The 16719-nt window shown below is 41.5% G+C and overlaps 1 protein-coding gene across 3 annotated transcripts in view; it reads right to left on the reverse strand.

Moving 5' to 3' along the window:
- Positions 1-16719, reverse strand: part of rnf123 (ring finger protein 123) — a 197571-nt gene that overhangs the window by 18915 nt on the left and 161937 nt on the right. For all 3 annotated transcript variants that reach the window (XR_014601226.1, XM_084063529.1, XM_084063530.1), the window contains exon 38: positions 13157-13251. Coding sequence is in view for 2 of the 3 variants with exons in the window: in XM_084063529.1 (XP_083919655.1) it covers positions 13157-13251 (95 nt within the window). In the remaining variant the exon portion in view is untranslated. The remainder of the gene's footprint in view (positions 1-13156; positions 13252-16719) is intronic.

The raw sequence follows: 16719 nt of genomic DNA on the forward strand, positions 1-16719 counted from the left end.
ACACTATTCTGCCCTTGTATAAATCTAGCCTAGACACGAGCTACTGTATGTGATATGTGTTGGTCACAAAAGGCTGATGCAGAAGGGTGAAGTCTTTATGCTGTTGTCCTTCTGCTGTCACCCTCGCTAGCCAAGTCTGGCTTTCTACAGCCAGCAATGCATAAAACCAATAGCCTATAGCAAGTCTGTCGTGATGCAGGAGAGAACATAATGTATTTTAGTCAGAAGGGGACGGTCAACGTGTGATAAGAGGATGAGGGTTGGGGGGGGTTTCTATAAGAAGTGTGGAGGCTGCAATATTTTCCAATTTCAGTCGCTCACGTCACGGCCCGATACTCAGCCCCTTTGCCATATTCCTCAGACATTTACTGTTCTGTTTGGTTTAGGTGTTCTAATCACGCCTTGTTGATTGTTTAGTCTCTGTTGTTCAGTATGTTCTGTATTGGTCCTCTAGTTCTGTGTTAGGTTGTTGATGCATTCTCGTGTGTATTATTTTGTAGTAATAATGTTCTTGTACCTTCCTGTCTGCCCTTGTAGCCGTCTTGTCTAACTTGATTATTGTTAACCCTGTGATTATTGTTAAACCTCCCAACTGTGTCCCGTTTGTCCAAGCCTATCCTGTGATGAGTTCACCGTGTGTAGTTAGTTCACTGTCTATATAACCCTCTGTGTCCATGAGTCTTTGTTGGTCCGTTAACCAATGTAAGGAGAGTTTGTGTTTGGCAGTAAGCCACCAGAAGTTGTGAAATTATACCTACCTGTGTTTACCTGTCTGGATGTTTTTTGTTTGGTAATTAAACACTTTGAGTTGAACCTGCCTGCCTTGAGTCCTGCTTTTGGGTCCTACTGTGCACTTTCCTGACAGCTCACTCTTTTTCCCTATATCTGGTGTAATTCTACTAAGTAACCACATGTCATGCTTTTTCCATGACTGTGTTATCACCTTCTCTCTTACCTCTCCTGCTGTGGTATAGGCACTGTACCATGAGCCTGTGTTTTACTTGGATACAGGTCAACTGAGGTTAGATTTTATACTCCACTCAGTGCTGCTGCACAACTTCCTAGCCACACAGTGAATGTATTAAGTGGAAGGGACCTATAGACACACACACACACACACACACACACACACACACACACACACACACACACACACACACACACACACACACACACACACACACACACACACACACACACACACACACACAGCATGTGTGTTGTGATAGGTTATTGTGTTAATCTGGGAGCCTGCAGGCATGAAGGGGCCTGTAGCCAGGGTCCGTCACTAATTGTAAGTCCCAATTTACAGCACTATCTAAAACAGAGGACTAATGCCTGTTTTATACTTAGTTGTGCGCCGGTGTCGTGTAAGAAAAATAACCTATCTATAAGCTCACCACGCATTGTAGATAGGCTATTTTCGGTGCACGATACCCATGCACAACCTCAGACAGCTAACTGACCACACAAATAATACAATTAGGAAGACAGTTTGCCTACTGGCTACTACCAAGTATTGACGGAACCTAAATGCTAACAATTTGTGAAAACAGCTGTTTCTAGTTCCCTCATGGATTGGAAAATTGAGAATAGGGAAGTTCAAGTGTCTGCTGTGGAAATTAAAAAAAACATATTTCTCTGCTAGGCTAAGCTGGTTAACATTAATACTACAGATCAGTAATACAAGAATACAACAAAATGGTACTTCAACTCATTTTGCACTGCTTCCAAACCCATTTTCAAAGTCTTCCCCAGGCAATATCCTTCACAAATTTCACAATTAGGCAGGGACAGCTGTTCAATAATGAATGCTAATCCTCCTTTATCCTAGCCATTATATTCACTCTAAAACCTCAGAAGTATCCTACTCTATTTGCTGAGTGAAAATATTCACTCATCGACAAAGTCAAATGCTCAAACCACAAATCCCAAACAGTGACTATACTGTTGTGGACTATATTAATTTGAATATTGGCCTTATTCTAAATAAGAAAATATGTTTTAATCTTAAGACGCTTCATGGGTATTTGGAAATGTTGTTCAGCAGATAAATGACTCTGAAAAAATACAGTTGGGGAGGGGGAGGGGGGGGGGGGGCATAAAACAGAATGACAAGGTTTCTGTAATGTCTTATTACAATGCGCAACAGTCAGTCTTCCCTATCTAAGACCTATCTATCAATAGAACAGAATGCTGGAACTTGTTTAACGGGCCTTCAGTCTGTGTCGATAAACACTGGAAACCAACATGGGCACAATCATTGGATTTAAGATTCAAGATGCAACATGTGATTCCAATTTGTTTTAATGGGATGTTGCTTTCATAATAATGTTTTATAATCAGCAGTGTGACTTGAAGGTGGAGATTTTAACTTTTGGGGATTATTTTTAAATTAATTGTTCAGCCCTTTTTTTGCAAATTTGCAGATTTTTGCAAATCTTTGCGTACTCACGCCTTAAGCGCACGTCGTTACTGGACACCAGTAACAAAAAGTTCAGTTAAACAATTTAACAACGATGTCTGATTTTGCTATTATTTAACTCACCAAGTGCCAGAATTATTTCTGGCTACGTTGTCCCAGTGCCAGAGATTTTTTCAAAGTAAAAAAAAGTGCTTAGGAAGCGAGATACAGCCTTTTTCAGTTATAAGTTAAACAAGGAGTGGATGGAGCAGCAAATCTTCAAATGATGATATCTTGGGTTCTGAACTTTTTTTTTTTTTACTATTTTTTCAAAAACACGTCAAACACGTCATTGGCACGTTGCGCCATAGCGGTAAAACATGTGAAACACGTTAATGGCACTCAATGAGTTAACTGTGAAGTTTTGAGCCATCCAACATTGTAAATCATCTAAACATGCATTGCGAGTAATTAGGCAAATCCAGATAATTAATGGGCAGATAGAGTTGAATAGTATGGAGCCGAGAATAGAGCCTTGAGGCACACCATACTTCATCTGTGCTGATGTGTAAATGAATTGCATATAACACACACAAATGTCTATCTGATCAGAGGAAAACCACTTAAGAGAAGAGCCTGTTATGCCTATGAAACCTTTAAGGCAGTCAATGAGGATGGAATCATCAATTATTGCCCTTTGTCAGCTGCTAAAAGTCCATCATTAGAGACTTTTAGTAGAGCTGTGCTGTGGCATGTGGCTGAAAACCGTATTGGAATTTTTCAAATAGGTTGTTGGTGGTGTTCAAGCTGTTTTGTAACTGTTCACACAACTTTCTCTAAAACTTTTGGGCACAGATCTTTAAGAAGCAGTTGGAAGAGGGCAAGCTTAAAATTAATCAATAAATGAATCAATAAAAAGAGAGAAAAGGGCAGATGTACAGAGCTGAGAGGGAGAGAATTACAGATAGAGAGGTACTACAGTATATACAGAGAGAAAGAAATTGCATAGAGCGTGAGCTAGGTTAGCAATGTGTTATCAGGGGGTGGTTGTGCAATGATCCTTTAGGTCAAACTCCTCCGAGTTGTCCGTCTTTGTATTGGCGGGTAAAGCGCCTGGTATTCTCCCAGGGGACAAAATAAGAGCTGTCTCACTAAGAGACTGCAGCTGGAGGAAGAGAGCAGGCTAACAGCCAATGCATGGTATGGTGTAGTTAGACTACCTAGAAGGCAGGGAGACGTTACTCACCAACTCAGCAGAGGGAAAAAATATATTTATTTTTTATCAAAGGCTGCTCAGTGCTCACTAACAGACAGACAGAGATGCAGTATAATGAGAAATGGAGAAACAGATTGGACAAACTAACAAAAAACTAGCATATGAACACACTAACAAGAACACTAAAGTAAGCAACTCCCCAACCGGCACTCTCTCTCTCACACACAAGGTCACAAACTGATCATTCATAGGAACACGGGAAACCCCAAAACGCACATACTGAAATCATGGAAAAACGAAATTCCGGAATGTGTCATATTAAGTTGAGTATATCAAAGCATGGAAGTTTTAATGTAATGTGTCTTACTGTCTACTTGTCTGACAGTGATGCAGGTAGCTCACAGTGGTAATGAGGCACACTGTGTTAAGTCCACAACGAAGCAAAACAAAACAAAGAAGAAATATCATTGTGTCCAACACACACAGTAACTGATTATCAATGTTTTTTCCTCTACCTTCCTCACAAACACCTGCGATACACAAACTCTGTGGTACAAACAAACCCACCCACACACATCCACACAAACACGCACATACTGTACACGCAAACAGAGATACACACATGCAACCATTTTCCTCTGGCTTTTTCTTTATTTGCTCTTTTTATCTCTGCTGTCTCAGCCTACACAACAGATCTCTCTCTCTCTCTCTCTCTCTGTATCTGTGTCTATCTCCCTCTGTCTTTAGAAGTAAGTTGTAGTTTGAGGGACCATAATATAATAACTCACAAATAAGATTAGAAAACCTGTGTATAGACAACACAATTCATTTAGGTAAAAAGCAGCAGCAAATATGCCTTCGCTGAGAAATACATTTCCTACAACATTTTAGTGTAAATTGTAGTATATAACATACCATTTACGAAAGGGAGTGTAAAGCCTTGATTTGTGCAGACCACAGGTGTATAAAATGATTAATCCCACCTACAGTATGTGCAAATCAAAAGCACATTCACGAATGCCCAATTTTAATTGGTCCACGCTCCATTTAACACCATAAAAGGCAACCGGAACATCCAACGCGAAACGAACCATCAATGGTGAGAACTCTGTAGTGTAAGTTCAAAGGTGTCACTCGTCAAAAAGAACAGATCTGCAGGCTCCAATGCTTGGCATCGCAATGCCTCGACAGCTTGTAGACCAGTGTATTATGGCAAGTGAGTCCCTCACGCGAACTTGAATAAAGTATTGCACAGTATGTATGAATGAGAATGTTCAAAACTTTAAGAGTTTGAGAAATTAGGTAAACAGAATGGCCACTAAAGGGCTGTCCTAACAACTAGACCATACCCGTCGGGGGATATGAGCACCACACGCGTGTCATGGTCCGCTTGACCGGAGCTTGTTTGACGCACATGATTTGGCAACTCGGGAGCCAGCGAACACAAAAACACTAATAAGCAGCGGACATTTGGGGAAATCGAAAAACAAGCTTCGGTGTTCCGTGCATATGGTAATGGTGAATGGCTGTGTGCAAATGCAGATCAATTGCTCCAGCCACTGAGGAGAACCGGGCAGAACAGATTTTGGGCAGACAGACAGACAGAGCTACAGAGGCACAGAGCTTTGTGGAATTATAGTTAAGATAATGATGTGAACATTCACACTGATGAATGATAACGTGCTGTAAACATGTTGAACATGTTTACCCTGTCAATTTGGATGGATTTTGATTGGCTCTCAGTGTTTCTGTCATTCATCAGATCGCTCTGAAAGTGATCCCATATTGTTTGCCATCGTTATCATTAGATAGCTGTGGAGTGGGCTCTTCCATCCACTTAATTGAAGTTAGAATGCTTTTTAAAACAATATAGTTATAGCCATTATTATAGTTATCATTCTGGTGGTTCTTGGTGTGGGCGACCCTTGAGGCGAAAGACATATTTTCTTTACAGTGAGATTATTTTAGAATGAAGAAAAGAACCAAGTAAGCTTTGAAGTGAATTTGGATTCCAGTAAAAGTTTACAATCTAAAGCAAGCAATATCAGTCTGGGTATCGATGAAGATAGCACATCAACTACAAAAGGAAGTGGCTGATGAATTCACATTTTGCAACAGAAAAAGCAAAAAAAAAAGGTTGACAAAACCTCTACAGCTTCCAGGTATATACAGTATGGTTAAAATCACATACCAAAGGAAATCAAGCGTAAGTCTTTTGTCTTCACCAATTGTATCTGGTGCTCTTGTTTTTAAAATGCTTAGTGAATCAAATCATACCAAAGGCATTAGTTTAGATCACTTACATATATTATTGCAATATTGCAATATTGCAATATTTCTTAGAGATGCTGCAGAAGAGATCACTCCTTCTATTGCGGGGGTGTCATGCAATCTTTTTTTCTCTCTTTTTATACGCTGACACTTCTGTTTTATTGGCAGCACATAAAACATTATCAGTGAGGAACCTCAAAATGTCTGATGGCTATCAGATAATACATTTTCCATACGCTTGGGAAACACTGAAGCCATTCATTTTGAGTATAGAATAACATTATGCAGATCACCAGGTTTTAATGTCAAAGTTGGAGAGTTCCTTATAAAGTATATAACTGCTGAAGCCAGTATAATTATCTTGGCTGCAAATTAGATGGTTTTAAAAGCCCACACCATGATAAATGCCAAATAGTTTTAGCCAGAAAGGCTACATTTCTGGACAGCCCAATTGATCACACAAGCTGGAGATCAATGCCATTTTGATTATGCAGCCACCTCCTGGTACACCAGATTATCACAACACCACAAAGCAAGCTTAAGAGCTAAGAGACACTCAAAGCTATTTTACAAGAGGTAACTCTACAGACTTCATACCAGGGCCGGCGTCACGGGGGGGCGTGAGGGGGCAACGCCCCCTAAACCAGACCATCTCGCCCCCTCAGTCAAGACTACCAGTAAAAAAAAGAAACCGTCTGGTACTTTTTATTTAATAGCGTTTCGGCATCAAGCCTTCCTCAGCGTGTTAAGAAAGTGGTCAGTGGTGATGTGTGTACCAGGAGGGACTTATAGACAGACAGACATGACAAGGACTTCAGCTGCTCTATAAAAATAAATAAAAATGTTTTAAATCGCACACCCGTACTTATGCACCCCCCCCCCCCCCCCAACTTTGTCGGCTAGCGCCGGGCCTGCTTCATAGTACCCTTTCAAAAGCCAAATGGGCAAAAACATACCTCTTTACAGTGTGGCAGTACAGTATAATAATCTGCCAACTAATCTGAAATTCTGTGTTTCACAGAGTATGTTTACAATCAGTACCGCGGGAAGTAGGGGAGCGGGGGGGGGGCGGCCGCCCCCCCTCCCCCAGGTACCCGCCCCCCCCCCATCATTTTTTTTTTTTTTTTTTTTGATAATAAATCGGTAAAATCAGGCAAAAATATGAATTAAATTACATAACTCTAACCTAACCCTAATCCTAACCCTAAAACCGAAATAAAGAAACCAAAAACTGGGGAAAAAACTAAGCCAATCCGCCCAGAACCGCGCAAAAATTTTCGCGCGCGCGGGGGGTCCTCAAGCACGCGCGCGCAGGTGCGCATACCGCACCCCTAACCTAAAAGGTCTTCCCGCGGCTATGTTTACAATGGCCTTAAAGAAGTGGTTAGAAATTAGCATATTCATTTAAAAATGTAACGGTTTAACACAAGAAAGTGTGAGCATGTTGACATAATTACCCTGCTGCCTGCCGTTTCTATTTATTTGTTGACTGTGATTGTCTTTGTTACTGTCTTGTTGTTTTATGTTTATCTTGTGGTGTGCCAAGTATTATACTAAGCCCACAACTAATTTATCATTCTCTTTCTCTCTCCATCTGTGCCTTTCTCTCTTCCTGTCCCATGTATTTAGAAGAGGAACTGTTTGAGTTTTAAGGTCTGGCACTGTGGCTCTGGTTTCCTAGACATCACAAGCTGTTGTCTTGGCAAGAGCCAGCAAAACAGAGTTCTATCTGTGCATCTGTATGAGTGTGTGTGTGTGTGTGTGTGTGTGTGTGTGTGTGTGTGTGTGTGTGTGTGTGTGTGTGTGTGTGTGTGTGTGTGTGTGTGTGTGTGTGTGTGTGTGTGCGCGTGCTAAAGAGAGTTTGTGTATTTGTCTGTATGTGTGTGGGTATTTTTGTGAAAAGGCATGCATCTGTGTGTGAGTGAGAGACATTGGATAAGTGTGTGTGACCTGAGCCAGTGAACACCAGTGCTCCAACTCGCCCCCACAATTCACCATCCAGGGGCAACAGAACCCACTGTAACACAGTTCAAATACTTTGGAAGCAACCCAGAATTACTCAAATGATTTAATCTTCTCCTACAGCAAGGCCATATTTGGCTGGACTGCATCAGTGGGGCCAGCCCTATACACATGCATGGCTCTGACTGACAGAGTAATTGAGTCATCTGCATGTCCCCAACATTGCCCCCCAACTAGTCTATGTTTTTTTAAGCGCTACTGTGCTCTTTCTTTATTTTCTGGAGATTTTTATCGTGTACCTTCACTTCTCACTCTCTGGAAACACTGACAGAGGACACAAGAGTACAGTTCAGTACACAATGTGCATGCACAGGCAGCCGTGTAACTATATGAGGCATGAGCACATACGCGCACAAATACAACCGAGTGATACTACAACACCAGTCTTGTCACTCCAGTTACCCACCCATCATGTCTGTCTCTCTCTCTCTCTGTGCATGTATGTGTGCCTGCGTGCGTGCGAGACATGCCAGGAGATTCCTCTGATTGTGAATAAAACACATGCTATCTATTTAAATAAAGCCAACAGAAAATGTATTCATATTATTATTACTCGTTATGTTATTTTTTCTTTTTTCTTTTTAACTGGGCAATTTAAATAATTTGTTTTCAGTTTGGATTGTATTTTGTAATATACTGTAAAGCCATGCAGTCATGTGAGTAAATTAAAACCATGTTTGATGGTGGAATTGCCTGCAGTGCATGGGGCACCAGCTAAAATCTTGCCTATATGGTAACAAACTATTGTATGAAGTCGTCATTCCAATTGTTTTTTGGGAGCCATAGTTAAAATGGAAAATGGTGCATTACTGCATTTATATAGTGTCTTTCACTAGTGCTTTACATTCACATATTCACACACAGACAGCAGAAGAAACCATGCAAGGCAGTAACCTCTCCCCCGGAAAGCCCTACAGAAGGTGGTGCAGACTGCCCAGCGTGTTGGAGGTGAGCTTCAATCTCTCCACGGAATATATACGAGAATGAGTGTTGGGTCAAAGATGAGAGAGTCATCAAGGACACTCACCTCTCACAATCTGTTCGCACTGCTACTGTGGCCACAGTCAGGCAAATGCTACCAGTGTATCAATAGTCATACCACCAGATTTCTGAACAGTTTCCACCTGGCTCCCATCAGACTGTTAAATAACCGATGAGCACTGCTTGTCACCAGGATGTTCTGACAACATATTCCGCCACACAGGATTACTTTTCTGTGTTTATTAGACTGCAGGGGAGCTCCGCTGCCGATGTACTGGAACTGCCACTTGTTTACACTGGCATGTCTGATATATGCTGCTAAATGATGTCTCACCTGCACGTGACACAAGGGTCCAAGTATACTCTATATCTGTTTCCATTTTAACACTGCACCTCATGTATAATATGCTACTATATCTGCTGATATTTTCAATGCCTCATCTCATTTGTTCTAAGCGTTGCACCTTATGTATATATTTTATTCTACATATCTGACGTGTTTTCCTTGTTTTCTTCATCTCTATTCCTCCCATTCTTGAAAGCCCTTAAGAGCCCTTGCAGCCTGAGTGTTTGAGTTGCTTGTTCATTCGTCGATGTTTCCCGGGGGTTTGTTCTAGTGAAGTTACAGTTTTGATCCCTCTGTGTACTTCTGTTACCTGTTTTATTTAAGTAAAGAGTGGTTCTACGTCAACTCTTGGTTTCCTGTCTGTTCCTGCATTATGGGTCCTTACTCGGAGTAGTATCCTGACAACATGAACATGGATTTGTTTTTTGCCAACTGCGTTCAGCTTTTAGACACTCTCTTTTTAGGTATCAGTGTTATCAGTGAGATCCAAAACAGGTGTGAAGATAAAGTCTGAATGAATATGTCATGGTGTTTTCAGTGAGATATTATTTTGTGATTGAGTCATCACAAAATAATGTGTCTGCATGCCTGAAGATAGTAATCGTAGAACACACAGGAATGACCAAAGAAAACAATAGGAACACGGCTCGAGAGGAAGAAATCAACTGAAGGTCTACACATTCAAAAGAGTCAACATTTCCATAAAATATATGCTTGCTTGCATTGGAGGGAATCATCAAACATCAACTAAATTTCAACTCCACCACCTTTCTTATAAACTCTAACTTCACTCATAAAACAGAATTTGGGAGGCGTTGCTTCAACAAGAACAGCTGCACTATCAACTTTGTCTAATTATGTTTCAGTTAAAAAACATAAAATCAAGATTGTGCCTCGAGAAAATCACTGATTAAATGTGTTTTTCCTGCCCAAAAAAAAAGTCATGGCCGTATCCAGGGGCAGTGGTATGAACTCTCCAGCACATTATGGTTGACTTTATTGAGCATACCCAATGAATCACATTCATCTCCACACCCACAGCTAGTGTCTGGTTCCCCTCTCTCTCTCTCTCTCCCTCTCACGACTTGAATGGAAAATAACTTCCAGCTCTGCGACAGAGCACAGGGAGAGAAAAGGACCTTCTACCGCTTGTTGTGCCTATTCAGACTGAGCAGTGGGCACAGTTCATTCCAGGTGGGTAGATGGGGAGACATGAACATTATCTTTCTCACTGACCCATTATTCACTGAGGTAACCTACTGTTTAAGAAGTCCCCTCGCTAACTCATTATATTGTTTGCGTCGCCAACACACACAGGCGATGGCTGACTTATGCTCATGCATTATGCACATAATGTACAGAACAGTATGTAAAGACTTGTGTCAGTTTGCTATAGGAAGCCAGTTTTAGTTTTAACAATACATTTTAATAGCTAGCTGACATGACATATGATCTCATTCACTGTTGTTTACTTATGTATGCTGTCGCAAGGCGTACTGCTCGACCACAGAGAGAATATTATTTTCAAGTGGAGCAGACCAGTCGCCCACAAATGATTTGCATTATATACAGTATCTGACAGTACCGTACACTGGCTGCTAACAAAAGGGACTTTAATGGATATTTGTCTATAGGCTTCCATTTTACACCTATGCATTGATTTACTATAAAGACTGTTCTTTTAAATTAGACATACTGCCGATATAGGATGTAAAGCATTTTTCCAAATTTTAGTACATGTGTTTGTATATTAGCTGTGGAATGTCAAGTGCAAAAGCATTGAAGGTACATAATTGGTAGCCTTCAGATTTGATTTGCAATTGGAATATAATCTACGGTATATGTGTAGCCTTGCACAAACAATAATAATAATAATAATAATATTACAATGCCTCTTTACCTCATTAGACTGATGGAGGCCAGAGAATTGAAAAGGCAATAAAACAAATCAATAACCATAATAATTACATTGTACTGTTATGGAGATAGGTCTAATGCTGCAGACTGCGTGCATGCCTTGCCAGCTCTTTGTGACATAAAGCCTAATATATTGAGCACTTTGTATCATGTCCAGTGTCAAATTCAATCAGGTCCCTATAAAAAGTTGCACATATGCAGGTGGCACAAATCTAATCTCTGCCTCTATCCTATGAACCAGGGGCTGAGCGAAGCTGACAGCTTCATTTCACTTCAGCTTTCTGCAGGGTCTGTAATCACTTCATCTGTAGACTGTGCGGCAGACACGCACAGACATTCACTGATGTAGACTCTTTATGATTGTGTTTACGCTACTGCTGCTTGCCTGTCAGTCAAATAGAAAGAATGGGAGAAAGGTACTGTCGAAAAACAAGACTAGTAACCGCGTGGCCTCTCTGTCCAATCTTTAACAACCGTATCCATAGTAAGTTACAGTATAAGATACAATAAAGTGCAGTAATCCGTAGCCATACAGCATTGTTCGGCAGTCACTGCCATCGGTTTTCGTGATGGCTTTCCAATCACAAGGCAATATCATTGAGGAAAATTGCAGCTGGCAGTAGAGTGTGCAATTACCTACCTCAAAACCAAGAAAGAGCGAGAGAGTGCTTTACCCATTTCAGTGAGCCATTAGTGGAAATGGACCACCAAAGAACTAACTTCACTCGTTCATTTGGCCTCCTTATCCCAGCAATACCCCCTTCATACATATCGTCCTGCTGACGACATTATACAAAATGCACCCCAGGCATCTCCCTTCTGGCACAGGTCAGCACTGGTGCCAGTTGGTCAGAATGGTCTCTCTACTATGTTGTTTCTCAAAGGCGTATTGGTGAGGCATGAGACAGCAAAATGGGACGAGGCATGACACAGCAAAATTGGACATGGCATGACACAGCAAAATGGGACGACCCCCCCCTCTAAAAAAAAGAAAGCAAAACAAGAAAATTAATACATAAAACATATCTAACACATCTCTACTGTGGCATTATTCCTAACCCAACTTCCTTCCTTCCTCTTGCTCTCCATTGTAAATCATTTGTCTGACTAAATTGCTTCTGTGGTTGAGTATGGAGGGGGGGGTCAAAAGGATCGGGTTGCCACTGCAGAGAAAAGACTGGAGGAGGAGGGGGCAGATGAAGAATGGGTAGAGAGGAAGAGGAGGGAGGAAATGCACTGCGGCAGCCAGGTTTACCCTCAAGGCCAACGTGATCATTGTGTCTGAGTTGCCAACTTCAATATCTCCACTCACACAAGGCTCAAGTTCAAGTTCAGGGGTTTCTGACTTTTTTTCTCTTTCTTATCACCCACAGTTCCCCAGCGGCAGAAACCATTTTTTGAACTGCCTGCCTGAGCTTATTTTCTGACAAATAGGGTACTGTGCCACACAGTACCACACTGACTAGCAAAATGAGGAACTTTACTGTATCTGACTGTCCAATAAGAATAAAAAGGAAAACAATACATCATTTCAGTATTATAATTCATAAAAGGTTATGTTTATATCTGCTGTGTAAGGATGTACGATTGTACGCAGTGTGACTGGTGAATACCAGGCTGTGGAAAAACTGCCATCACTGATACGTTTTTATGGGAGTTGTTAATCCTATAGGAATGAAAAATCCATTAGTGGACCCATTATGAAGTGGTAACACTGTTGTACGCATAGAGGTTCTGTGGTACACTGTACTACAGAGTGAAATATTACATTACCTCCGGCACACAAGAACACTTTCACTGTGAAAAAGGATGCCTTCTAGACATCAAACAAACCAAGCTAATTTTAAGGTTTTGACGCAGCATTTCTTCAATGGGCTTCATTGACTGTGACGATCATTGCTTACTCAGCGCACAAAGGCAAACCAGGTCACGTTTCAGTTTCTAGTGAAGATATCGCAATATCATCAAATGGCAGATGTAACATTAGAATAGTACTCACAGCTGTGCTGGCGGCAGCCTGCTTGGACTCCTCTGTGAGGAACGCCAACATCCGCTCCACTTTCCGCTGCTCTTCCTCACTGATGTAGTCTGTATCTGTTGGTGAGAACATGTATGAACATATGAACATACGGTATATATATACTGTATATACCTTCAACCTGGCGTCCCTATTTTGGGCATGTCAAGCGTGTAGATATGCTATATTCACTATTTTTGCAAATAGGGCTTGGTTGGACACTGGCAAACACTCGAGGAAATAATGTGTCAAATCCTTGAGGCTTACCTCAACACAACGACGTACAACACAATCTCATTAAGAGCATTGAAGCACAGCACAATCATAATGAATGGAATTGCTCAACACCATCAAAAGTAAGAGCTGTGAATGAATCATATTCATTGAGGTCACCTGGTCCATTGTTGTCAAAACATCAACAATCTTATGACTCATTATTCATTCTAACTACAACAACAATGATAACTAGAAAAAGTGCACCTCGGAGAGAAGAATTTGGGGCAGAGGTTCGGAATTGGCATCCAGGGAGTGTGTGCGCAAAGTTTTGTTGCGATTAGGCCAACACATTTAGAATAATGGGAACTCCCACTGACAAATCATAATGTTTGAGTAGACTACATGCTGTAGGCAGGATCCAAAATAACATTCCTCGATTGACATTGTTCTTTCAATGTGACCGCTCGTAGAACATCGAACACCCCAGTTTTTCTCCATGACCCATTGGTTGACAAATGCTGGTCTACATGATGACACTTATCCATTTAAACCGTATAAAGAGTACTTCATTGACCAGGTTCCCCAGGGGTATATCATTGGCACCCTCTTTTCTTCCCTCTACACCAAATCTCTTCACCAAAAATAGTCTCTCTACTGTACAAGTTCACAAGCACCATAAGCGACGTGTCGTGGGTCTGCTATTTTTGCTGAATGCTTGCCTATTTTTGGAGACTTTTTCGCCTATTATGGCATGCCCAGAATAGGGACGCTACGGCTCACATGGTTAAATCCATACTGCTGATACTGAGTCCACATGTAGGTGGCTTGCTGTCTCTGTAATCGTTACGGTGAAACCAGATACAGGGGCCGATAAGGGGCTTGTGTTATAGAGGGAGCCTACAATATGACATCTGGGAAACACTGGGGCACAAAGTCAGTGGTTATGTTACAGCCGAGGCACTAAAAATAAAGCACACAGGGAAAAGTGAAATAGAAATATCGTATGTCGTTGCCTCACCCTATGATGTATTGCAGACACTGGAATGTGAGCTCTCAGATGCTCCTAATGTATTTGATGAGATTGCTTGTACTCTAGACCAATACACTAGTGGTCACTCATAATAATGCTGTATGAATGCAAACATAATTACATTCATTACACATTAGTGTAGAATGTTGAAGGAGAGTGACGTTTATAATACAGTCATATATATAACGATGTGAAGTCCTTTTGTCCTTATACCTTGTGTGTCAGTATTGTGCAAGTCTAAGATGGGATTGATCTGATTGGATATAATTTGATGTCTGGGCTGCTCCAAACAAAGTTTTTTTTTTGTTTTACGGCTTTGGCACGAGACTCCCCCACAGTGTTGGAACAGTGATTTTACTACGGATCTCAGCTGTTTGTTTACATCAACCACCAAAGTGCTTTTACATAATTTGTTTTAGAGATTTCACCATTCATGGTGACATACATGTTATCTCTCTCCATTTTTGTAGTGCCTTAGTGAAGGATTTTAGATTGGCCAGCATCCGTTGGCCGATTCGTTAGCTGGTCGTGGTGCGTTGCTGGCATATTGCAGACATAAAGCAATATAAAACAACGAGCGCACTGAGTATCTGATCAATCACACATGAGTGTCTCTGTATCAGTGATGTTCAGCTAGTTAGAACATCTAGGAGGTGTAAGAACTGCTACAATGAAGTTTGGCAAGGCAATGCGTTTGATCGCTTGCTCCACATTTGTTTGAAGTATGCTGCAGGCTTAATATGACAGCCATTTGTGATCCTTCCTAGTGAGAAGAACAGTGAGAGGGACTGCAAATGACAACAGAAAATGGTAAACAATGGGGAAAAAAAACAAATTTACAGTTGCTTTCCCTACCTATGTCAATGTTTAGAAAGAATGACACGGAAAACAATAAAGTAAAAGGATAAAAAACAAGTTCAGTCAGGTGTGGATATTATATTTGATCTTGGCGTTCAGTCTGCTAAATATTACTCCTTGCTCACCAAAATTGACTATTCCAGTGATGGAAGGCTCTAACAGAGAAGACTGTTTCCCCAAACACACTACGTATGAATGGTACATCACATGACTCCAGAGATAATGTGTTCCGATTTGTGTGACTTTTGGACAAAATATGTAGGAACTAGGCAAAAAGTGTATTTTGAAAACACAAAATGGTGTCAAATGTAGTCAGGCACAAATGGCCGGGGCCTATGTGGAATTGTGTCATGATCCAAGGAATTCAGGAGGGGAAATATTTTGGATTGTACGACCAACCAACACTACTACAAGTCCCACCTGCTACAAGTCAAACCAGGTGTGCCGTTCCTGCAGGTTCCTTGTTGCCCAGGCACCCAGGAGAAATGCAGAGCACCTAGCTCATGCGGCCGTTGCGCGGGGCCAGATTTACATTACATTCATTTGATAGCCTGTCCACCCACTGAAGTTAAAGCTTGTCCATAGGCTTTTAGCAATCCGTTAGCAGGTCACACAATAGACCATTGATATGCATACGCTATTGACACTTGGCAGCTTTTGTTAGCTTTGGTAGGTGTGAAGAGGTATGCGTGTGTACGCATAACCATATCCATATCCATGCATGTCATGGATTGCCAGTGATGCCCAGATAGCAGCACCAACTCGAGGGAGTGAAGAGGCACAGTCAACGAGAGAGACAGAGAGGGAGTGAGCGAGAGATGTTTCCTCCAGCTGGGGGACGTGTTGGGTTTTAGCACCCGTGAGCACGAGCATAAATCGGCGTCTATGAGTCAAACTGACCAGTATGCATGTTGACTCACACCTTGTCAGGTTTGAGGGATTGTACATCTTACACCGTGATCTGGAGAACTTCCAGGTTCCACCAACAGTGACTGAGTTATGAAAATTTAACCAATGAAAAGTTCCAGTGGCGTGCACAGACATTCTGAGGGGCAGGTGCTCAAGTAAATTATACTTTTTTTTGTTTACTTGGTCTGCTCTTTTTTCCTTCTACACCTATACCTCTTTGCCAAAAATAGCCGATCTACAAGCCCACAACGCCTCGCAGCGCGAGGCGTTGTGAGCTTGTAGATCTGCTATTTTTGGCGAAAGCTCTCCTCAGAAAAGGGATGCTAGGTTTCGAGTGGTTATGGTAAAAAGAAAAAAGTCATATCACATAAAGATTTGGCGGACCCCCTGTAGTAACTCTGAGGACCCCCTAGGGGTCCCGGACCCCCTGTTGAAGACCCCTGCTGTAAACTGAAAAAAAAAAAAAAAAAACGTTTTTTTTCTTTTTTTCAAAAGGGCACTTCTGGTCAAGAGGGCAAAGGGCAGGTGCTCC

Source organism: Gymnoscopelus microlampas (assembly GCF_963454915.1).
Source record: "Gymnoscopelus microlampas genome assembly, chromosome: 7".
NCBI classification, from domain to species: Eukaryota; Metazoa; Chordata; class Actinopteri; order Myctophiformes; family Myctophidae; genus Gymnoscopelus; species Gymnoscopelus microlampas.